The sequence below is a fragment of the Tursiops truncatus genome, chromosome 17, assembly GCF_011762595.2.
Source record: "Tursiops truncatus isolate mTurTru1 chromosome 17, mTurTru1.mat.Y, whole genome shotgun sequence".
NCBI classification, from domain to species: Eukaryota; Metazoa; Chordata; class Mammalia; order Artiodactyla; family Delphinidae; genus Tursiops; species Tursiops truncatus.
This window is the reverse complement of record NC_047050.1, coordinates 42685469-42712206: the sequence shown is the minus strand read 5'-3', so window position 1 is coordinate 42712206 and position 26738 is coordinate 42685469. Positions and strand designations below refer to the sequence as shown.

Here is a 26738-nt window from a genome sequence, read left to right as displayed (position 1 = left end):
TTATGAAAACTATAAATGGAGTATAACCTTTAAAAATTGTGAATCACCATATTGTACACCTGTAACTTATATAACGTTGTACATCAACTATACTTCAATTTTTTGGGGATAAATTTATTTATTTATTTTTGGCTGTGTTGGGTCTTTGTTGCTGCGCGTGGGCTTTCTCTAGTTGCGGCGAGCGGGGGCTACTCTTTGCTGCGGTGCACGGGCTTCTCATTGCGGTGGCTTCTCTTTTTGCGGAGCATGGGCTCTAGGCGCATGGGCTTCAGCAGTTGCGGTGCATGGGCTCAGTAGTTGTGGCTTGCAGGCTCTAGAGAACAGGCTCAGTAGTTGGTGGCACACAGGCTTAGTTGCTCTGTGGGATGTGGGATATTCCTGGACCAGGGCTCGAATCCATGTCCTCTGCATTGGCAGGTGGATTCTTAACTACTGCACCACCAGGGAAGTCCCATTTGGACAATTTTTTAAAAAGGAAAAACCAAAACGAAACAAAATGCCCCTTCATATTCTATCCTTATTATTCTTCTTCACAACCAAACTTCTTGGAAGAGTTATACTCTCTGCTTCCACTCCTCAATGCATTCTAGACTAGGGTCCATCCAAGTTAATCCAATGGGGTGAAGGGATAATATTTGTAGTCACATGTCTATAAATCCATTAGCTATTTTCAATTTCTCACCTTTCTGTATCTTGTATCACTACTTGACATTGTCTAGTACTTCTACACTCTTTTCCCTTGGCTTCTTTGATATAACACTCTCCAAATTTTCCTCTTAGCCCTCAGTTTCCTTTCAAGTCTCCTCCTTTTCCTCTTAGACAGTTGAATACTGACTGGACTTCTTCAATATGAAGTCTTAGGCTCTTTTCTCTACTTCCTCTCTACTTTTTCCCTGAGTATTTTCAACCAGGCCTGTGGCTTGAATTAGCACCTATATCCCCCAAACTCCAAAACATCCAATCCTTTATCACTAGTCTTAGTCTTTCTTGTGAGCTCCAGATATGTAAGTACAATTACCACAAACTCAGCATATCCAAGGCAAAACTCATGATCTCCCCTACTCTCATACACATAACAAACAAACAAAATATAGCTCTTTTCAAGCATTTTCTATATCAGTAAATAGGATTACCACCAGCTTGGGGTACCATACCAAAATACCACAAACTGCGAGACTTAAACAACAGAAATTTATTTTCTCACAGTTTAGAGCTGAAATTCTGAGATCGGGGAATGAGCTGAGGTTGGTTTCTGCTGAAGACTGTCTTCCTGTATTGCATGGCTGCTTTATCACTGTGTCCTCACATGGAAGAGAGAGAGACAGAGAGAAAGACAGGAAGCTCTCTGGTGCACTAATCCCACCATGAAGGTCCAATCCTCATGACCTCATCTAAATGTAATTATCTCCTAAAGGCCCCATCACAGTGGGGACTAGAGCTTCAACATATGAATTTTGTGGGAACACAATTCAGTCCACAGCACCATATTCATTCAGTTAGATCAGCCAGGAACCCATAAGTCATGCTTAATTTCTCTTACCCTCCATTCCCTCTATTCCATTACCAGTCTATGGATTTTCCCTCCCTAATATCTACCAAATCTTTCACTTTTCTCCATGTCTATTACCATTCCTTGATCCAACTTATCATTATCTCTCACTAGTACTACTGCAATATTCTCCTAATTGGTTGCCTGCCCCTACTCTAGCTCTTCTTATCTATTCTCCATTGTGCAACTAGAATCATCTTTTCAAAATGCAAATATAACCATATCAATAAACACACATACCTCCTCTCTCCCCCATCACATACATGTCCAGCTTAAAGTTCTTCAATGGTTTCCCAGTGCTCTAAAGATAAAACCTCCAAAATCCTTTATTATGGCCAACAAGGCCTGGCCTCTGTCTCTCTCTACAGCCTCATTTCCTCCTACTGTTCCCTCCCTCTACACTTTTTTCATTTCCTTCAGTGTGCCATGATTCCCTTCCCCACAGGGTCTTCGGCATACATTCTGTCAGAAAGATGCCCTCCCCTCCATGTCTTTGGTTAACTCCTTTTCATTCAAATGTCTGAACTCAGCTCAGAGAAGCTTCCCTAAATCTCCACTCTTTTATAAATCCATAGAAGTTCATGACACTTATATTAGGTGGTAATTATATATTATTCAGTGTGACTACTTGGTAATCAAAGCCTGTCTCTTCTACTACATGGTGTGCATTTCTTGAGAGAAGCGATTGTGTATCTTTTGCTTACCACTGTATTTCCAATATTTAGAACAATACTTGAAATACCATAATTGCTCATAAATGCTTGTTGTGAAAAATAAATGAAGAGTTCCACTGGGGATTACAGCCATCATTTTAGAATTTGGAGGAATCTTAGGAAAACTCTCTTATGTTACAGAAGAAAATACTGAGGTTCAAAGAAGCAAAACAATCTCACTCAGAATTACCTTCTTAGTGACAGTAAACCTGGATTGTTGAGATGACACCAGATTACAGAGTCTTGAGCTCTGAGAAGAGTTATGATTTGATTAACTGAGGGAGGTGGGTGGTCAAGATTCATATGAGTTTGCAGAGCAGGCTAATCTAGCAAGAGCAGAGGGGAGAAAATTATTGAGTAAAAGGAGAATCTGAAATTAGGGCTGCCAGAAAACAGACTGAAGAAGTAGTGAGGGCCCAGACCCACTAGGGAGATAGTAGGCATAATGGAGGACCATTTCAAAGGAAAAACTAAAAAGACTTGGAATAAAAAAAAAAGATGAACTGAAGGTGACAGTAAAATTGTGAGAAGACACAAGTGGAAGAATGTTGCTATCACTAGCAAATGTAAAGAAATTTGAAGACCATACTAAGAGAAGGAGTGAAAAAGAAGAGGAAAGAAAAATGGTTTGACTTAATGTGAACATGCTGAATTTTAAATAACTAAACACATTTCATAGGCAGATGAAGGAATAGTCCTGGTGTTGCATAATAAATCAAAACTAGAACTAGGCATTTGGAAATTGTAGGCATAAAAGAGATAGCTGACATTATTGTCTATACAAAGAATAGAAGGCTAAAGACAAAATTCAACATCCACTCATGATGAAAACTCTCATCAAAGTGGGTACAGAGGGAACACATCTCAACATAATAAATGCCATTTATGACAAACCCACAGCCAATGTAATACTCAATGGTGGAAAATTGAAAGACTTCTTGCTAAATTCTGGAACAAGACAAGGATACCCACTCTCACTGCTTCTATTTAACATAGTATTGGAAGTCCTAGCCACAGCAATAAGAAAAGAAAAAAAAAATAAGAGGTACCCAAATTGGAAGGGAGGAGGTAAAACTGTCACTATTTGGTGCTCTATACAGAGAACCTTAAAGTCTCCACCCAAAAACTATTATAACTAATAAATGAATTCAGCAAGGTTGCAGAATACAAGATTAATATACAAAAATCTGTTCCATTTCTATACACTAGTAATGAAGTATCAGAAAGTAAAAAAAAAAAAAAAAAAAAAATCTATCTAAAACTGCATCCAAAAACATCCACAAAACCCTAGGAATAAGCATAACCAAGGAGGTGAAAGACATATACACTGAAAACTATAAAACACTGATTAAGGAAACTGAAGATGATTCAGTGAAATGGAAAGATATCCCGTGCTCTTGGATTGGAAGAATTAATATTGTTAAAATGGCCATACTACCCAAAGGAATCTACAGACTTACTGCAATCCCTATCAAATCACCCATGACATTTTTTCACAGAACTAGAATAAATAATCCTAAAATTTACATGGAACCACAAAAGACCCAGAATTGCCAAAACAATTCTGAGAAAAAAGAACAGAGCTGGAGGTATAACCCTTCTAGACTTCAGACTATACTACAAATCTACTGTAATCAAAACAGCATCATATTGGCACAAAAACAGACACATAGATCAATGGAATGGAATAGAGAGCCCAGAAATAAACCCATAAATCTACAGTCAATTAATTTATGACAAAGGAGGCAAGAATATACAATGGAGAAAAGACAGTTTCTTCAACAAGAGGTGCTGGGAAAGGTGGACAGCTTCATGTAAAACAATGAAATTAGAACATTCCCTCACACCATATACAAAAATAAACTCAAAATGGTTTAAAGACCTGAATGTAAGACATGACACCATAAAACTCCTAGAAAAGAACATAGGTGAAACATTTTCTGACATAAATCGTAGCAATAATTTCTTAGATCAGTCTCCCAAGGCAAAAGAAATAAAAGCAAAAATAAACAAATGGGATCTAATCAAACTTAAAAGCTTTTTCACAGCAAAGGAACCATCAACAAAATGAAAAGACAACCTACGGAATGTAAGACAATATTTGCAAATGATGCAACTGACAAGGGGTTAATATCTAAAATATACAAATAACTCATACAACTCAATATCAAGTTGTTGTACTCAACAACTCATACAACCCAATCAAAAAATGGGCAAAAGACCTGAATAGGTATTTTTCCAAAGAAGACATACAGATGGCTAACAGGCACATGAAAAGATACTCAACATCACTAATTATTAGATGAATGCAAACCAAAATCACAATGAGGTATCACATCACACTGGTCAGACTGGCTATCATCAAAAAGGCTATATATGACAAATGCTGGAGAGGATGTGGAGAAAAGGGAACCCTCATACATGGCTGATGGGAATGTAAATTGGTGCAGTCACTATGGAAAACAGTATGGAAGTTCCTCAAAAAACTAAAAATAGAACTATCATATGATCCAGCAATTTTACTCTTAGGTATATATCCAGAAAAAATGAAAACTCTAATTCAAAAAGATACATGCACCTCAATGTTCATAGCAGCACCATTTACAGTAGCCAAGACATGGAAGCAACCCAAGTGCTCATCAACAGACTACTGGCTTAAGATGATGTGGTGCATATATATACAATGGAATACTATTCAGCTATAAAAAAGAATGAAATATTGCCATTTGCAGCAACGTGGATAGACCTAGACAATATTATGCTTAGTGAAATAAGTCAGACAGGGAAAGACAAAAACTGAATGATATCACTTACATGTGGAATCTAAAAAAATAATACAAATGAATGTATATACAAAACAGAAACAGACTCACAGACATAGAAAACAAACTTCTAGTTACCAAAGGGGAGAGAGAGAGGGCAAGGGACAAATCAGGAGTATGGGACTAACAGGTACAAACTACTACACATAAAATAGATAATCAACAAGGATTTAGTGTATAGCACAGGGAAATATACCCAATATCTTGTAATAACCTAAAATGGAATACAATCTGCAAAAAAAACTGAATCGGGCTTCCCTGGTGGCGCAGTGGTTGGGAGTCCGCCTGCCGATGCAGGGGACGCGGGTTCGTGCCCCGGTCCGGGAAGATCCCACATGCCGCGGAGCGGCTGGGCCCGTGAGCCATGGCCGCTGAGCCTGCGCATCCGGAGCCTGTGCTCTGCAACGGGAGAGGCCACGACAGTGAGAGGCCCGCGTACCGCCAAAAAAAAAAAAAAAAAAAAAAAAAAAAAAAAACTGAATCACTAAGCTGTTCACCTGAAATTAACACAACATTGTAAATCAACTCTACTTCAATTTTTTTTAATTAAATAATAAAATAAAATTATTGGTCCACTCTCTATTTGACATCCTGACTTCAAGTTTACTGTTTTATTTTGATAAATCATGGGGAAAATAAACTATGATAATGCAATGCTGACACTGCAAATTGGAACCCATAAAGCTCAGGAAATGCAAAAGTCAAGGTTCTTACAGTTTTATTAACTAGTTTACATTTCTTAAGTGTAGAAGATAGCCTGCTAGTATGGCTGTAAAACTGAATTAAGATAGAGATAGGACTCCAGTCATTAGGGTATGGACCTTGGCCCTATTTCTGGAAAGAGAAAAGAGGCAAAGGGTTAACTATCAGGGTTACATTAAGAGGAATAAATTAATTAAAATTAGCTTTTAAGATGCTTCCTTTCACCTTGAATCTTCTTGTATTTAAAAATCATATTACTTATTCTTCATTTTCTACTCCAGAAAATGTCAGGGGGCTATTTGTGTCTTTTTCAGGTATCTTAATTCCCCTGAATCGGTCATCTTCTACATATGTCTGGACGACATATGTCATGAGTAATGAATTCAGTAATAACAGAACATAAAAGCAGATTCCATCAAGAAAAGTAAAAATGTTTCAAAAATACACAAAATTGGGGGTAAACTTAAAATTTCTACTTTATATTCATATAAACAAACCTATTTGAATAGTGTGCTACTGTATCTGAGAAGTTTTTAAAGTAATATTTCACATTATTTAAGTATATATTTTCATTCAAATCAAAGAGGCTTGTGGAAATGGGATATTCTAGGATGTTTAGGATTATTTTTAAAGAAAAAATTACAATCATTGCAACCTATAAAACACTTAGTTAATTCACAAAATATAAGAAGAAAACTATACTCAAAATGGGTTATAATCAGTTAAAAGTCAAATAAAATTTTCAAACAAAAATTAAATAAAACCAATCCAAAGCTAGAATGAAATCAGAAAAACTGAAAACTACATAGGTAAATTACTGAACAGGTTAAACAAGAAGAGACTAAATAAATGATTTTATTAAGAGAAAAACTATCAGTGGATAGGTGTTTCAACTAGAGACACCAGGTATACGAAAATAAAAGAAATAGGAAATTACAGTCATAACTTTGTGTTTGATATAATTAAAATTATACGAAGACTGTGGTATGCTAATTAATTTACAACAAAACATAAATGATGAGGAAATGTTCTCCTAATTTGGCATATTTTTTCTTTGTTGTCCTTTAAATGTCATTTTATGGCTACAGTGACAGTGTTCAAAAATATGTCTGCAAAGAAACAATGAAAAAAATACCAGGGAGCTCAAATATTTTTGTAAATGACCCTGAGTTAATTAGAAAAATCTGCACCCTTCCCAGTTCTTCTTCTCATGTGTCAGCTCTCATTAAATTAAAAAAAAAAAAATTCATTTCAAAGTCAAGAAATCCTATAGTTAACAAAACTGGGATCAAGTGGGCACATTCCTAAGTTTCTGTATGATGTCATACTAAGCAGTTCACAGCTGAATCTGAATTTGCAAGAAGTATGAATTAGTTTTCAATAGAAGACATATCTGATCTAATGGTAATTTTTTTCTCTATCGGCTAACTGTGCTGGGAACAGGTGGCCCTGCTTTCAATTATGGCGGGCTAGCATGCCAGTGTGAGGCCTGGATTAGTTCACCTTCTCACGGGGAATTTTCCTCGGTTGGGAATGGATTTATTATGGCTTCACACATGGAATAGAGCTCATGTCAGCTGAGGGCAGTGACACATCATATGATTCAAATTAACCTGCTGTGGACTGTTCCGCGGGCCTTAGATTGTGTATTAAAATGACGACATTTAAAAAAACAGCTTGAAAGAAACCAGGATTGCCGCACTGCAATGGTTCCAATTTGTTCCAACTAATCTATCACCTGCTGGAGATATTGTTCTGCTGGGTTTCTGGTAGCTGCTGTTTTCCAGGTTTCTCCAAGCCACTGACCTTGCTAATGGGTAGTACAGTTGTTGCCTCTGAAGGAAGGAGGTCGGAGTTGGGAGAGCTTTGAAGGGGTTTTTGATGTAGAAGTTGGGACCTACCATTTGCTCTACGGTACGATTAAGTGAACAGAGGAAATCAGGGAATACTCAAGAACACTGAAGTATTTTTTCCAAAAACAGATGCTAAAGAGCAGCATATGCACCACCTTGTTTAGATAAAATAATCCCTGGAAAAAACATCCGACAGGATGAATTCAAAAGCTGTTAAGTTTGCACCTTTATGAAGAAAATTTAAGGTTGGGTAGTTATAATCAGTATTTCCTCTACTCTTCAGCGTCATAACTTCTTTGTTACTGAAACCTTAATTCAAGAGCAAGAAAAGAAGAAACGAAAATATACTATTTTAGAGATGGAGCATTGTAGCATAAAGCATTCTTTGGGAATGATACTTAAATAAGATGTGCATATAGATTAAAATAAACAATAAAACAATCTTTTGGTATCAAAAGAGTCTTAACGATAATACTGCATAAAACTTAGAAGCATTATTTTCAATATTAAAAAAAAGGCCTTTTTATTTTTTAAGGGAAGAGGATAGTATTGGGGAATATTATAAAGCTGAAGTTTGTTCCCCCAGTCTTAGCATAAATAATATTGCTCTTAATATACTATTATGTAAAATCTGGAAATATATATTTCTTGAGTTGCCAAAAATCTATAAAATAATACACATTCCTACAGCAAGAAATGCTTTATTATGTCCTGTTATTCCTATTGATCTCTCAATTAATATAGTGTAGCTGTATAGTGAGAGAATACAATTATATTATGTAATAACATCTACTTACATACTTTATATAACAAATTGTTTAAGGAATTTTTTGTCTAAGGTAGTAAATTCTGGAGTAGTTCAAGGCTGTTAGGTTAATGTTCTAGTGGAATCCCACAGAACTGACATATCATTCAAAGTAATCTTCCCTCAAATAATTTATGAAAGAAAAGTGCTCTTGGTTAAAATGTTTTAAGACTTTGAAGAACTTAAACCATTTATTGGACATTGTATTTGATTTTTCATAATAAAAGTACCATTTAAAAAACCATTCATCATTGTTTGTATCATCCCCCTCTCCTGTGCCCCAAAATATCTGCGTTTTGAGTCTCAGTAATTGTTATTGATGGTATTAAGAAAGTCATATATATATATATATTATTAATATATGAGTCAAATAAAATCTTGGTACAAAATGTGTTATCCCCAGATCAACAGTACCCATTTCACCTGGGAGCTTGTTAGAAATGTAGAATTTCATCCCTATTAAGTCACATTTGCATTTAACCAGCTCCCCAGAGATGCTCAAATGCACACTCCAGTTTGAGAAGCATGGCTGTAAAATAACTATTTCAATTCATTAATTTAAAAGTTTGAATCTCCAGATATATTATCACTATTATTGAATGGGCATAAAATTAGAAATGGCATATATGTAGTTTCCAGTTTTAAGAAGTATAAGAAATATAAACGTACAACTATTGTAAAAATCGCACTTCTGCTACATAGTCACATTGAATGACAGAATGATAAACATATAATTTTTCATTTGTTCACTGACATTTCTCTTAAAGTTCAATTTACTGGGTAGCCATGAAAATATGGTACACAATTTACCACTGACTTGAAGATCCCATCCCTTTTACAAACAAATCAATCAAATGTAAACTAGAAGGGAACTTTTTAGCTAAAAGGTGAAAGACTGTGCCTGAAAGCAAAAGAAATCTGACACTAAAAGAGAGAAAAAAGAAGTAAATGCAAGTTTCCCTGTCACTTGTCCATGAACTACCCTTATGTTCTTACCCTATTTCGTTCATTCCAGCATGTTCAGTCTTTTGCCCTGCAACTGATGCAGTAAGAAAGCACTGTATCATAGCTTAAATAGCAGATATTTTTCTTTTTCCTTAGTGGTATGCAAAATGTTTTTTCCTACAATTGATGGTTGCTTGAATTCAGTGAAATATGGTACTTCACACTCACTAACCAAGTATGAAGACTCACACTCCTTTCAATCATCCAGCTCACCCCAAAGGATTCTTCGAACTTTAATGACTCCCTTAGCCTTATCATCAGCTTCTTTACTTCCTTTGAGTCTTTAAAACCACAGCTGGATACTAATGATTAGAACTAGTTCTTCATATTCCTCCTATACCTTTTAAATTCCAGCACTGGAAAAACATGCTTAAGAAGAACTGAGCCAGAGTGAAAGGGCCAACTGAGGTGGTTTCAGGCTCTTTCTATTCCAGATGTGATGATGGGCCACCTTCCCTATCTGTAGTCATAGATCGTAAGTGCACCAGCATGCACACAAACTGAATCAGGTCCACAGAGGGATAGTTTTCAATCATCAAAATACATGCCTTGCAGAGTACTGCTAGAGATCTTAAGACAGTGTAACACCATTGTTTTAAATTCGTAATGAAGAAACTAGTATTCTTTTAATGACTAACAGGTTCTGCAGCACTGTAAATATAACATAACAAAAGGGAAACTGAATGTAGTAATTTCTGTTAAATAAATAGCTAAGATCTCATGGAGGTAAGGGAAGAGTAACAAAGAAAAGAGAAGGAGGAACATGAGAAGGAAGAAGAAATAGAGTAGGAAAAAGAAAGAGGAGGAGAAGGAGATGGAGAAGAAAGAAAAAAATCTTTAGTTATGCTAAAATTAGTGCAGTATAAAAGTGATCTAGGTCTTTGGAGTCATAAAGACCAGAGTTTGAATGGCTCCTCTGCTACTATGATCTTGGGCAATTTACTTCATTTTTCTAAGTCTTAGCTTCCTTATTCATAAAGTAGGGATAATTATAGGGCCTACTTCTTGGGTTTATACAAGTATGTAAAGCACTTAGTACCTGGGACATAATAAGCACTCAATATCTTTTGATATCTATATCTACCTATTTAAAATTGAGTGTTAATATGTCCTAAGCACTTTGCTAAGCGTTTGAAATAAGTGTATTTATCTATCTAATCCAATCTACTTATGTATATTATCTTATGTATGTATGTCATGTACCCTATCCACCTAACCATCCATCTACCCACCCACCCATCTATCCACCCATCATCTATTTTATTCTCTTCATTTACAGGTAAGGAAACTGAGGCACAGGAGATTAGATAACTGCCTAAGGTCCCACGATTAGTAGAAAAGGTAGAAATAAAATCTTGAGTCTTTGGCTTCCAGTCAATTATTTTTTAATTGATAACTACTTTTTGTCAGACCAAAGGTCATTTTTAATGTATATTAATATTTGCCTTTTGATCTCTAGAATGGGCAGCCTGAGAAGAGTACACGTCTGGAAGACAAATGAATTACTCATTTCTGGCAAGGAATGTCAAGATTGTTAACAGACCCTATGTACACGTTAATAGACTCATACAAAAAAAAGTTTGAATTACGACTTTCTTACCTGGTCCATTAAGAAAATCTTTAATTTGTAGCATTACAAGTGAAGGTGGAATACCACTTTTGCTGTCTATTTCTCCAGGTACTGTCTGCAACCAAACTGTGCAGTAATCAAGGGCTTCAGGCAAAGTCTTCCCAGGATCTGAAGAGGCAAAATTAAAATTAAAGATGTCAATTACAACACAAACATCAATTTTGGTGTAAGAGTTTGAGCTGATAAGAGGAAAAAAATGGTTAAAATATTGTATGTAACCTTCATTAATGCATTTGTTTGTATACATACAGTGCACAAATACTTGTATGAAGAAAGAGACGCTCTCTCTCTACAGGTAGAATGACAAAACCATGTTTTCCAGAACCAGGCCAAAGAGGAAAAGATATTTCAAATCTTAACTCATATCATCTTTGAGTGAAGGTAAAGGTTCTGTACTCTGAGCTGCTGACTGTTAACAGTTGAATAGATTTTTTTTTTTTTTTAATGGGATGTTGGAAACAAGTTGAAGAAAAAAAGGGCAACCTTTTCAGCTTAAAAAGAGGCATATACATGTTCAAAGATGCAGTGGATTAGTACTACTTAGGGGTTATTTGATCTGTTTCAGAGTTTTACTGACATTACAATCACTTTTACTGCTAGGCTTTTGAAGTTAACTTCAGTAGCTTTCCCATAACCTTCTTAAATGATAAAATTGGTCAATCTTTTAATAGTTCCAATTATGACTAAAAGTTGACTTTTTTCAGTTTTGACTTTTTCTATTAAATACTGTGTATTTTAAACTTTTTTTTAAGGTTAATATTGTATATATTTTGTAAGGTTTCATTCAGCTATTGGTGATGGCAAATGGAATTAGCTTTTTAATGCTTGGCAATCCACAGTTTTTATTGAAATAGCTCTTTAAATAAAAACAACTGCTGTGTCTTGGCATACAATATAGTAGGCTTTTAAAAATCTTCTAAATATTCACAGTTTTTCTTTAGTTTCAGGATTGTTTTACTCTCTGGGTTTTAATGGCCTCTGAATGTCAATTTTATAGGGATGTTCTTGCCATAGAGTCCATCTATTCCATTTTCAGTTGATTTGAAATGTGTTATTAAAGTGTTATTTATTTTAGTTTTTATTGATTGGATTGCTTTCAAGAATAGCATTTACATACTGTGTATTATATTCAACATATGGTTACATAGTATTACTGTCATATGTGAACCGGGCATATAAATTCTGCCTTGGAATTTGTATTTCTTGACCTTGTCATGTGATCCTTATGAAATTTGGCACATATGAACCTTTATGTGATTTCAAAGAAAATACTGAAAGCAATTGATCGTGACGTTAGATCTATGTGGTAAAGATCAAACACTAAGGTAGTGCATTCTTCTCTTTTTATATGATCAGTGAATTTAAAGCAGTGAGAATATGTATAGTAGATCCATAGTAACACCATACTATTCTGTCTTTCAAATATAATGGTCAAGTCTGGTGAAAGGATGGCAAAAAGTCTGTTGCTGGTAGGATCTATAATCAGTTTGTAGGTACTATGTAACCTGCCAGGACCTGAGGGTCTATTTCTAGGTTTCAGCTATGTAGCCATCATCAAGAAGAAGCCATTATTATCAAATAAATAATACTGTGCCAGACCTATATGAGGAGACATAATTCTTCATTTTGAAGATGATACAATCTAGAGAGAGAACAATGATCTAATGGAGAAAACAGATATAAGTGATGTAGCTAAATAATTAATGAACAGACATGAATTAAATTGATATAGAAATATTAATATGATGTGTAAAAAAACTGGCAAGTAAAACTTAGGATGATAAGTAAAACAATTTATGAAAATCACGTATTCAAACTTGTATGGCAGAAAAGGATATTATGAATATATAAAGAGTTCGTATAATCAATATAGATACTAATAGAAAAATGGGTTGAGGATAGAATAAGCATCTACTTAATGAAGAAAATAAATGAGTAAAGAAAAACAAATGGCATAAAACAGTTAAAAATATAAACATTAAGAGATAGTACATCTTAGCAATAATCAAAGGAAAAAATCTTTAAAAATAAGTAGAATTTTCTACCTATCAGGCCAAGACTAAAAAAATTGATAAAGCCTATGTAACACACACACACACACACACATACACACACACAAATTCACTGTAGAACTGTTTATCATAGCAAAAAGTAGAAAACACCTTAGATGTCCATCAACAGATTAATGTTTAAATAAAAAATGATAATCCATACAATGTTTAAAAGAATCAAAAACATTTATATGTAATTGACATAGTAAGACAGCCATTTTATATTGTTAATAGTAAATAACAAAGCAGGTTGAGTATTTTTTTCATTTATTGACCATTTAGGATTCTTCTTCTAAAAATAAGTATTCATTTTTCTATTGGGCTCTTTTTCTTACTAATTTGTAGGAGCTCCTTATATATTACAGGTGTTAATGATTTGTTTGCAATGTGTAGCAAATGTTTTCTCTTGGTATGTTAGTTGCCTTTTAACTATATCCTGATGCTTTTTGCATGCATATTTTTTTCTTAATAGATGTGGTAAAAAATTATTAACATATCTTATGGATTTATCCCTAGGTTGATTATATATTTTCCTATAGTTTCTTGAAGCATTTTAAAAATTTTATTTTTACCTTTAGCTGTTTAATCCTTCTGGAGAACACTGTTTTATGAAAAATAGGAAAAAACTGCTCAGTCTCACTGTTAATTAAGCATACCCAAATTAAAGCAAGAAATACATTTTTTTTTCACTCAACAAATTAGCATAAATTTAAAAGATTGGTAATATCTTGTGTGTGGGAGGAGGAAAAATTGATCCTACCATGTATGGTGGATAAGAGTGTAAAGAGGGTTGAAACGAGTGTCTACCAAAATCCTAAATATCCATGCCCTTGTAATCAGAAAGGATACTGTAGGAATCTACCTTAAAGAAATAATTAAGAATACACAGAAAATGTCCAGAAGAGTTGACTATAGTATCATGTGAAATATTCAAAATCTAGAACAAAATAAAACTAAATATCTATCTATAGAGAAATGGTAAAATAAATTATGACTACATTGTGAATACTTCATAGAATACTATGCTGCTGATAAAAAGAAGGGAGTGAATCTGATGTACTGATATAGAAAAGCTTTAAGCTGTCCTGTTAAGTGAATAAAACAAAGAAACAGATCACCAGCTTTAGTAAATTCAAAAGTAAAAGGCATATCTGCATACATACATACACACATATCTATATATACTTTTTATTCTACTGGAAGACAATCATCTTCAGGATGATCCTAAGCACAAACTGATATATGGACCTATAATTTATTGAGAGCTGAAGAAAAATAGGACTACATACCAAACATTTACAAAAATTAAAATAAGAAAAAAACACTTCAAAGGACATTTGATTCCTACCTTCATCAAGGTATAGACTGGGGGAGCAGCAAATTCTGATGATGTAAATGAGAGTTTTCCAAGTAGGGAAGATGGGTTTTACGCAGGTTGCAGTGTAAAGTTAAAGGGCCTTGCCATCTGGCACCCAGCACAGGAGTCTGCACTGGGGCAATTGAAGAGGAATGGGACTTAATAGAGTCAGAATAAACAATCTGGCAATAGTAGGAAGGAGAATAGGAATTACGAATTAAAGAAAATGTAAAAGTCTAGGAAAGGTATCCAAGGAAGTAAAAATTTCAATGACTATTTCCCAACGAAGTTTTACTGGTCTAATGATATTATTGGTTTAATATTATTACACCCCTGGTTTAAAAAGTACAGCTGAATTTAGAGGGCTGCTAGAAAAAGAGAATAACTGAAATTAAGAACACTGAGGAAAATACAGGTTCATAGTTGATGAATACTGAATGTATGACAGGGCTGGTGGCTACTCTCCTAGTTTTGGCTAAAATCTCTACTCTGGATATGCCTGTAGTCACTGTGGTGAGATGAAGCAGCAGTAGTAGCAGAAACATATGTCAGAATCCCAGAGAATAGCTCAGGTTTGTAAGTCACTATTTAGTCCCTCTTGCCCTAATGGCTAGATGATGTGGGGCATGACTTCTAGACTTCCTGAACTGTCTTCAATTTAGCTTCTCCTGAATTCCATCATCAGACGTAGAAAATAGGACTCATATTACACATTCCTTGAGGTCAATATAGTTGGAAAAGCACCAGATAAACCAAGATTAAAGGAGCCTGTGAATATAATACAAATGGAGTGACAAATAGGGATGACTTTTTCATACTGGAGGCTCCTTTAGACTTCACCAGTTTTCTTCTTCATACTCAGCGAACACCTATTTATTTAAGTACAGAAAGCTCTCAAAAGAATAAGCTCCTGCTGATGTTGATGAGCACGTTTACATTTACGCTGTTGTCCCTAAGCCTAAGAAACAGGAGAAAGCCATATCTTATCAGGAGTAACAGAGTGTGGGAAATGGGTCAGAACAAATGACAAACTGCTCACAGCCATAAATCTTGTTCAAAGTCACTTAGAATTCACTTCAATGAGACATTGGTATTGACAAAATTATTTGTTTTTCTTCTGGGTTGACCTGGACTCCAAAATAAAATACTTCATCATATTATGTCACAAAGAACACTCAAAGGGAAGATTCAGAGTCTCAAGTCCACTCCCAGATGGACTAAGGTACTCTTGGCTTTTATAGAGACTTGATTCAGATTATATTCTTTGTGCTGGTAGATTACTTTGCTCTTCTTCACAAAACTTTCCTTTCACTTAACTGCTTGGGAGGTCTTCCTCTGACTCTGATAAAGTGATTTTTGTAGTGCTGCTCATTATTTTTATTTTTTAACCCTTAGCAGATATTCACAGAGTTAAGTATGTCTTTGCTTAACATTTGAATTATATAAAATATAACATGACTCATGTGGCCAAAATGAAACTTTAAAAATGAACTTGTTTATTTTCTTTGCAATCTTCTACTTACAAAAAAATTATTTTCCAAGCTCATACAGAACAGCTGAGTGTGAAGATTTTGTAAGCTTCCTGATTACTCTGCTTTGTTCTACTACGTGGCAGGATATTTCTTTTTCATAAATGAATTCATAAGCTGAATTTCTGGAAAGGTCCCAATGAGGAGACATTTTCCCACAGATTTCAGTGAGAATTTCCTCATTTTAAGATTGACATAATACTGAACATATAATGAAGTCCAGTTACTTTTATACCAGATACTTCTGTCTAGTTAATTTTATACAAGATACTTCTTTTCTTTTGCCATATGAGTAAAAAATTTGAATTTTAAAAAGCCTTGTGTCACAAGAATCTCTTTAATTGAAAGCTAAATATCTGTTATAAAGAGAACTAGAGTGAGACTCCAAACCAACATCATTTTCTTCCTCATTTTCCCCTCCTTTCTGTGAGTTACTTTTACCAACCACAGGTTTACAATAGAGTTGATAATGCATACCTGTTTCTCCTTTCTCTTGGCTACTTTTGTGCTCAAGAACACCTCTAACAAGTGAATTGGTTAGAGAGGGGCAGCAGGAGAAATTAGCCCAACAGTTATTTTCCCTGAAAGTTCTAGGCAATGTTTTCACGGAGGAAGTTGTAAGTAACTATAGTCATAATAAGGTTTTTGACTCTTCGATTCAATTTTCTCATGATACCCTTGGTCTTTTACATTCTATGGAAGATGAGTGCTAACTTAAATATGGAGCAATGTCAAGGGAACAAAATTTTCCCATGATGGAGAGTTCTTGTAAATTTGTGTTACCAGAAAAAAATATTATTAATTGAAATTTGGGGGACAAATCCTGAAAAATAAACTTTTGATTAATTGGGTTTTGGTGTACCTCACTTTAAGCATGTTTTCTTCAGTAAGCAAATAATTTGTCATCTTATTCCTGGTATTAGCTTCTTGCTGTATTAATGTAATCTTGTTGCTGCTTGTAATCCTGGCTAACAAAATCTTTCTCGATATTATCAACAACTTTTTTTTTTTTCGCGGTATGCGGGCCTCTCACTGTTGTGGCCTCTCCCGTTGCGGAGCACAGGCTCCAGACGCGCAGGCTCAGGGGCCATGGCTCACGGGCCCAGCTGCTCCGCGGCATGTGGGATCCTCCCGGACCGGGGCACGAACCCGTGTCCTCTGCATCGGCAGGTGGACTCTCAACCACTGCGCCACCAGGGAAGCCCCTATCAACAACTTTTGAAATTATATCATGCTTTTTCAAGCCTACGGATGCTAATATTAGCATTACTGATGATATATAATTAAAATTAATGTGTTCCCTAAACTATTACTGTAGATTTAATTTCAGCAACTTTTGGCTTTCATGCCATATTGCACTGAGTTTTCTTTCTCCCCCACTCCTCCCCGCCTCCCCCAACACTGAGTTTCCTTTCTCGAGATTTACTTGTCTCCATTTTACCAATTCCAGAAAGTTCGGAAGGATCTACTGTTTAGTTTTTTAAAAGAAAAACAGACTGTATATTTTATCGACTTTTAAAAAAGTTTTCAATGACCTGTTATTATTAGTCACAAGCATACTGAAGTCTGTCATAGGTAATGAGCCCAGGCCTATCCCAGGCTGCCACAGAACCAAAGTGGCATCTATGTCTGCTTAGGGAGATTGGTTCTCTTTGGCCTGAGGTATCCAGAGCTGTCATGTCTATGAAAGAGCATTTAAGTGACTTTTGATTAACTCTTGAGGGACAACTGACAGGTGATAAGATACTGTCACATGCAAGAGGTTTGTGAAATAGTTTATCACTGGCCCAGGACTTACTGAACAAAGACTTTCTTTCATGGAGCTTTCTAACATTTTGTTCTATAGATGAGTTTATATCACTTTATAACACAGGAAAAAATGTAGGGTAATGAAAGAACATGAGGTACACAAATCTCGGTATAAATCCTGACTCCTTAAACTGGGTAAGTTTAATTTTAACTTCCTTGAGTCCCAGTTTGTTTCCAAAATGGAGATAATAAACTAAATTGTGGGGATGTTGAGAATATTATATTAGATAATATATGTAAGTGGTCTGTATGGGACATGTCATGGTAGGAGTTCAATAAACAGTTACTATTTTGTTTCTTAAGCACAAACTCTAAACAAAATAGGAGTATGTGTGTGGTATATCTTGCAAGTGTCTATTCTTCTTGTTTTTTTTTAATTTTGAAAAATCTTTATCACTTATCTAAAATCAGAGGAATATAATATAAAAGGTAAAAACTAAAAAGCTTTTGTTTATTCGTGGAAATTACGCTCAATTTTGATCTTAGAAGCCAGTAAACTTCTTTATATTTAACTTTTAAAATAATAATTATTGAGGTTTGAAATACTAGTCAACCTATTTTACTTCCCTATCAAACACTTTTGGCTAAGGAGAAATTATACACCTGACAACTTCTCTGCATTTTGGTCCTGATAATTATCAGAATTATATTCTCACCTTCTTTCTCATCCTTTAGAAATACTTTGCCTACATATGAGTCAAGGATGTAAATAATCTGCAAGCCAAAGGTGACTCCTTTCCATTTTTTAAACTAGAAGTTAGAGACTCCTTTTACAAAGGTATCTGAGTATATCAACCTTCACACAAAGAAGAGATTGAAATGACACTTTAAAGTAATTTATAAGTAAACATGGTGAGTCCATCAGGATTTCAATTTCACAGGGCTTTCTTTTTTAAGGAAGATCAAGAAGAGTTCATAACTAGCCAGAGTAGGGAGGGAGAAAATACCTAAAGAGGAATTAGGGTAATAGGCAAAGGCTTGGAGATTCCCTACTTTCCCTTCCGCTTTCTGACTTCATTGACAAGACGTTCCTAGATGATTCTTTAGCTGAATCCTTTTATAACCAGCCAAGAATACACAAAGGTTTTCCTTAACAGAAATTGAATAAAATTTAAAGGAAAGCATTTTGGGAGGGTCTATTGTATTAAATCAATTTGCCTCTATCTATGAAATTGATATGGTTACATCTCCCAAGGGCCTCTTTCAGAAGCCATGGTTGTACTTGGTTTTGGAATGCTCAAAAACGGTTGGAAGAATAACTCCCTGCAATGAGTGGTTACTTTCAGAATAGTCACCTTCCAACCACTGGACATGTAAAAGGCAAAGCTACAGGTTTGCTGAGTTTCTTATGTTTTTCTGTATTTATTTTATGATCCTTAGTTTAATGGCTATCTTATTATTATTGTTTTTTTAATGTAGCCACAGAAGCAAATGTAGTCCATGAGGGACTTCCCTGGTGGTGCAGTGGTTAAGGAATCCACCTGCGAATGCAGGGGACACAGGTTTGATCCCTGGTCCAGGAAGATCCCACATGCCGCGGAGCAACTAAGCCCTTGCACCACAACTACTGAGCCCGTGCACCTAGAGCCCATGCTCTGCAACAAGAGAAGCCACCGCAATGAGAAGCCTGCACACCGCAATGAAGAGTAGCCCCGGGCACAGCAATGAAGACCCAATGCAGCCAAAAATAAATAAATAAATAAAGTTTAAAAAAAAAATGTAGTCCATGAAGCCTCTACAATACCTGGAAATTAAATCATGGGGGAACCTAGATCCATAAAACACAGTAACAATGCAATGGTATAACAGCAAAATCAACTGAGAAACCAGTTCTAAATTGCTATGGATGCAAGGTCAGTGCCACCGTCTCCTTGTCAATATCTAGGCATTTGACTAACTCCTTAAGTGTTTTTTCACCTCATAAGATGTGACAGGAAGGGGAAGAGGAGATTTCCTGGTTTGAAATCCCAAGCCTGGAGCCCATAGGAAGAGAAAGAGGAAAAGATTAAAATGGCTGCTGGCATGTGTAATCATCAGTGTCCATTGGTTCTTATTTTTAGAACCAAATCTTCCATATCTTGCTAGAAGAAAGTGCATTCTTTCTACTTAATGAAGCTAATCAGCAGATAATATGTGAAATATCATTTCAATGAATTCCTTGTATTTTCTACGCTGTTCTGTGTTGTTCCTGATCTCTTTCCTATTTTGTTACTTTCATGTTAAATTCTAATGTGGGTTTCAGATATTTTATATGACGTCTGATTAAAATTCAGAACAAGGAAAGAAAGGGTGCTGTCCAGTCAAAAAAATGTAGTCAAATAAATTCAAGGATGATCAACTTAATCCCAACTTAAGTCTCTGCTCTAAGTCTGGGTTCTGTAACATTGAAAGCCAATCCAGTGGCTATAAATGATTCCTGCCATTTTTCCTTCACTTTGAGTAAATGTTGATGACTAAAATCGGTGTTAAAAAGGGCTAGGACACTAATCTTTTTATTATGTCCAGAAAGGAAAGTTTATTAAACTCTCCCTTCTACTGCTAATAACTATTGAAGTCCCAACTTATAGCTGAGTATTTCATAGTTCCAAGGTATTTCATAAATATTATCTCATTTGGAGCTCAGACTAAACCATTAAACTACAAAGACTAGATATTATTATAAAGGTATACCTTGTTTTATTGCACTTTGCTTTATTGTGCTTTGCAGATATTGAATCTTTTACAGATTGAAGGTTTGTGGCAACCCTGTGTTGAGCAAGTTGATTGGTGCCATTTTCACAAAAGCATTTGCTCACTTTGTGTCATCACATTTTGGTAAGTTCCCAATATTTCAAATTTTTTTATTATTATATTTGTTATGGTGATCAGTGATCTTTGATGTTACTATCATAATTGTTTTAGGGCACCACAAACCATGCCCATATAAGATAATGAACTTAATCCGCAAGTGTTGTATGTGCTCTAACTGCTCCACTGACTGGCCATTCCCCTGTCTCTCTCCCTCTCCTCAGGCCCCCCTATTCCCTGAGATACAACAATACCGAAATTAGGACAATTAATAACCCTACAGTGGTCTCTGAGTATTCAAGTGAAAGGAAGTGTTGCACATCTCTCACTTTAAATCAAAAGCTAGAGATGATTAAATTTAGCGAGGAAGGCACGTTAAAAGCCCAGACAGGCCGAAAGCTAGGCCTCTTGCACTAGTTAGCCAAGTTGTAAGTGCAAAGGAAAAGTTCTTGAAGGAAACTGAAAGTGCTACTTCAGTGAACACATAAACGATAAGAAAGTGAAACAGCCTGATTGCTGATATGGAGAAAGTTTTAGTGGTCTGGATAGATGATCAAACCAGCCACAACACTTCCTTAAGCCAAAGCCAAATCCAGAGCAAGGCCCTAATTCTCTTCAGTTATATATAAAGGCTGAAAGAGGTGAGGAAACTGCAGAAGAAAAGTTTGAAGCTAGCAGAGGTTGGATCATGAGGTTTAAGGAAAGAGACCATCTCTGTAACATAACAAGGTGAAGCAACAAGTGCTAATGTAGAAGCTGTAGTAAGTCATCCATAAGATCTAGCTAAAATAAGTAATGAAGGTAGCTACACTAAACAACAGATTTTCAGTGCAGACGAAACAGCCTTATATTGGAAGAAAATGCCATCTAGGACTTTCATAGCTAAAGAGGAGAAGTCAATGCCTGACTTCAAAGCTTCAAAGGACAGGCTGATTCTCTTATTAGGGGCCAATGCAGCTGGTGACTTGAAGTTGAAGCCAATGCTCATTTACCATTCTGAAAATCCTAGGGCCCTTGAGAATTACACTAAATCTACTCTGCCTGTGCTCTATAAATGGAACAAAGCCTGGATGACAGCACATCTGTTTACAACATGGTTTTCTGAATATTTTAAGCCCACTGTTGAGACCTATTGCTTAGAAAAAAAGATTCCTTTCAAAACATTACTGCTCACTGACAATGCACCTGGTTACCCAGGAGTTCTGATGGAGATGTACAATGAGATCAATGTTGTTTTCATGCCTGCTAACACAACATCCATTCTGTAGACCATGGATCAAGGAGTAATTTCAACTTTCAAGTTTTATTATTTAAGAAACACATTTTGTAAGGCTATAACTGCCATAGATAGTGATTCCTCTGATGGATCTGGGCAAAGTAAATTAAAACCTTCTGGAAAGGATACACCATTCTAGATGCCATTAAGAACATTTGTGATTCATGGGAAGAGGCCAAAATATCAACATTAACAGGAGTTGGGAAGAAGTTGATTCCAATCCTCATGGATGACTCTGAGGGGTTCAAGACTTCAGTGGAGGAAGTAATTGCAGATGTGGTGGAAATAGCAAGAGAACTAGAATTAGAAGTGGAGCCTGAAGATGTGACTATATTGCTGCAATCTCATGATAAAACTTTAACGGATGGGGAGTTTCTTCTTATGGATGAGCAAAAAAGTGGTTTCTTGAGATGGAATCTACTCCTGGTGAAGATGCCATGGAGACTGTTGAAATGACAACAAGGGGCTTAGAATATTACACAAACTTAGTTGATAAGGCAGCAGCAGGGTTTGAGAGGATTGACTCCAATTTTGAAAGAAGATCTACTGTGGGTAAAATGCTATCAAGCAGCATTGCATGCTACAGAGAAATCGTGAAAGGAAGAGCCAATCAACGTGGCAAACTTCATCGTTACCTTATGTAAAGATACTCCAACAGCCACCCAAATCTTTAACAATCACAATCCTGATCAACACAGAGGCAAGACCCCACACCAGCAAAAAGATGAGAACTCGCTAAAGGCTCAGATGATGGTTAGCATTTTTAGCAATAAAGTATTTTTCAAGTAAGGCATGTACATGGTGTTTTAGATATAATGCTATTGCATACTTAACAGACTACACTATAGTGTGAACATAACTTTTATATGCACTGGGAAACCAAAAAATTCTTGTGATTTGTTTTACAGCAATATTTGCTTTATTGTGGTGGTTCTAGAACAGAACTCACAATATCTCTGAGGTATGCCTGTACCTATTTTAGAGACAAACACTAAGAAATTTAGTTATTTGCATGAAAGAGCCTTGGCATTAGAGCCACGACTAAAAGTAGAAATTTCTGATTTCCACTCCCAAACCCTTCCCCATACATAAATCCCCCCCACTGGCTGGGTTCCTTCTTATTTAACTTTCTCACCACAACTCTCCCTGAGTGATGTACTAGAGTGCCTCCCATTTAAAAGACCTACTTACTCGCTGAGTCCTGTCAAAGCAATAATTTCATTTCACATTACTACTGGCCAGCAAGAAACGTTCCTAGCAGCTAAATTTTCAGATAAATGTTCAAGTTGTGATCATTATGACATTAAAGTCACAGGTTAATTCTAAGCCTTTCCAGGGACATTAGCAAAACTGTTAATTCTAAAGAGACATGTAATTCAATCCTTCTCTTAAAGTCACAAGAACTAAATGAAATCAAGATATGATTTATGAGGTGTTAGAAGCCAGTTTATGATTTTCTAACTGTTGGTTTACTTAAACGTCTTCAGCACATTTTCTGCAGACCTATTCATGAAAGAGTAAAGAAGCCAATTATTATAACTGAAAATTTGCAAACTACACAATATCTATAATGGCACTGAAATGACATGAATTTTTTTTTTTTTGGCCGATTACAACCCCTATTTTAAACTCAGCCTAAACATATTAACAATGATGAAAAAAGCAACAACCACCATAACATTAACAATTCACTGAGCTCTATGCTGCACACTTAGCTAAGAGCTTCATATACATCGTTTAATCCTCGCAGCAACCCCAGGAGGTTGCTACCAGTATATCCCCATATTAAAGATAAGGAACTGAGGCTTAGAGAGGTTAAATAACTTATCCAAGGTCACACAGCTGTATGTAGCAGAGCATGGATAAGAACTCACAACTAACTCTAAATCTTGACCTCTAAATGAACTCTATTCCATGTTTGCCTCTTAATTGAATCTGAAGCCGTATCTGTAACATTTATAAAACTAGAAAATGAAGGAAGTGTCCCATACTAGAGGTATCATGACATGGGTGTTTCTAACCTACACAGAAGTTGTGTCATAACCTGCTTTTTTAGAAAGATAAGTTCTAATCAACCGTAATTTCTGTATTTTAGTTTAGTTGATGTTTGAAAAATTACAATAAGATAAAAAGGTTGCAAGAGGGCAGAAGCAATTGTTTTCAAATTAGTTTGTTAGTCCCTAGCACCCATTAACGAGTAATAAGATGACTGTGTACTGAGGGAGCAGTGGGTGGGGGTAGCGAAATCCCTCAGAATGGTTCAACTCCTTCACAATTGACCAGATGGCACAGTCATTTCTTCAAAAACAAACAAAAAGCCCCAAACAAACAAGAAGAAAAATGACTTTTTGAGGCTGCCTTGGGCTGCATAGTCAAGATATGAGGCAATTTCAAATCTGGACTCCATTACCTTAAACAAAACAAATACCAATTTTTAAATATTTATAAACACAACTAATACGATTATGTTAAAACAACTACATACATCTTTATTTAAATGAGAATTGCCAATAATACAGCTGCTACATGTAAAGGTGCTGGCAGAAGATCTCATTTCTGTTAGAGGTTGCTCCAAGTTAGAAGGGCATGGAAAAAGGCCATTATTTTAATATTTTAAAAAGAAACCTGTTAACTCACAGATAAACTATCTACTTGGACTAGATGGAAAATCATTTATAGGTTATTAGTATTAATAGTCATAAAAGAAATTGAAGTTGATAATTTATACTTCAAATAATTTGCCATTTTTTTAAATTATGGAGAGTAACATGAAACACTTGCAAGTACAGCTGGTATAATTTAAGATCACTAAATTATGCAGATTGGGGACTATATTAATGACACTTTCAAAATCATAAGCAATTCTCATCATTCTTATTTCACTTCAGGTTTCTAAAATAGATGTAGATATAGGTATACATAAAGATTCCATTTTATTCTGGGTAGCATCCCATGTAGAATTAGGTTTTTTAATATATATGTGTATAAATGGTCTTATAAGATACACACATATGTCTATATAGTCACATGTGCTGAGAAGGCAGATTGACATGAGGAACAATGAGTTTCACAGCATTTCCTCTTCTAACGTGATTTTATAATATATGAAAGAATATCCCTAAGGAACACATTGAGAGAACACTATTACCACCCTTTTTGAGTATTTGGGTATGTTCTTTGCTTAATGGTGACATGGGCAGAATCAAGTTAATACTGACAACTCCCTGGGAGCAGTAATTATTCATTACAATATATTTAACTGATCTGTGCTTATAGATGTAAAGATATTAAAGTATCACTTTTGGAGGAAATCCTGTATTAAGTTTCTCAGAAAACCATGCCTCCACTAATGGACCAGAAAATATTTTTATTATTTTAAAATTGCAGGATTTCTGGTGCCAGCCAAAATTGAAATAAGCTCAGTACAGCCCATCTCCCATGCTGCTTAAATGAAAACTCAAGAAAAAAGACAAAACACAAATACCTGACGACTCTCAAAAGTAAACAAGAGCAATGCAGACTGGGGAGGGGAGTTAAACTTGCAGATATGATCCAATAGTGGTGAATTTTCTATTTTGTTTTGTTTCAGTTTTCCTCTTTTTCCTTATAACTTTGACTTGAGAGTGAGTCCTAAATTGTGGTGCAGTGATAGCAGGAACAGCCGAAAGTCCAACAGAAACCCTGTCTGGAAGATAAGACCCCTGTTTTCAATACTGTTGGGGAAACCAGCTGCTTTTTAGTTTTCTTTTTTCTCTCCTAGTTTTGCCCCAAGTCTGGGCTGTGTGTGTGTGTGTGTGTGTGTGTGTGTGTGTGTGTAAAGTTGTACAATGCAGTGGCTGTGCTGTGGTGGCAGTGACACAAGCATTTAAGATATTATGGAAGAATTACAACTGTGTTTCATGAGCTAAAGGTAAACATGCTTGAAATAAATGGAAATATAGAAGTTCTCAGAAGAGAAACAGAAACTACAAAAAAATAACCAAATGGAAATATTAAAACAGAAAAATCCAATAGAAATTATCCAATATGAAGAACAGAGAGGAAAAAAGAAAGAACAGTGAATGGAGTCTCGGGGATCTGAAGAGCAATGTAAAAAAGCTTAACTTTGGAGTCCCAAAAGGACAGTAGGAAGATTGGTACAGAAAAATATCTAAAGAAAGAATAGCCAAAAAGTTCCTAAATTTAGTTAAAAAAATATTTACAGAGTCAAGAAACTCGGAGAACCTCCAACAGGATAAATTTAAAGAAATCAAGCCAGACACATCATATAATAAATCTCAGGAAACCAAAGATAAAGAAAAAAATCTTGAAAGCAACTAGAGGAAAACAACACATTACATATATGGAAACAAGGATTGGAATTACCATGAATTTCTCATCGCAAACCACAGAGGATAGAAGAGAATGGAACAATATCACTGAAGTGCTGAAAGAAATGTCAACCTAGAATTCTATATCCAGCAAAAATATCGTTCAGGAATGAGAGACAGAGAAAATAATACTCCCAGATAATGGAAAACTAAGAGAATTTGTTGCTACAGACCTGCTCTAAAAGAAATGCTAAAGAAGTTCTTAATGCTGAAGGAAAACATACCAGAGGAAAACCTGGAACTTTAGGAATGAAGGAGGAGCTCTGGACATGGTAAATTCCTGGGAGAAATATAAAACGTACTAGTTTTTTCCTCTTTAGTTCTTTAAAATATGTAAGATTATTGAAACAAATGTCAAAATCTTATCTGGTAGGATTTTCAGTATGTGTAGATGTAATATATATTGGGGAAGGGTAAAGAGACCTTTATGATTGTAAGACTTTTACATTTTCTTGGAGTGTTAAAATATTACCACTAACT

At 35.4% G+C, this 26738-nt stretch overlaps 1 protein-coding gene across 4 annotated transcripts in view; it reads right to left on the bottom strand.

Moving 5' to 3' along the window:
• Nucleotides 1-26738, bottom strand: part of VPS13B (vacuolar protein sorting 13 homolog B) — a 797029-nt gene that overhangs the window by 208763 nt on the left and 561528 nt on the right. For all 4 annotated transcript variants that reach the window (XM_033843006.2, XM_073794625.1, XM_073794626.1 and 1 more), the window contains one exon: nt 11050-11187. In XM_033843006.2, the coding sequence (XP_033698897.1) occupies nt 11050-11187 (138 nt within the window). The remainder of the gene's footprint in view (nt 1-11049; nt 11188-26738) is intronic.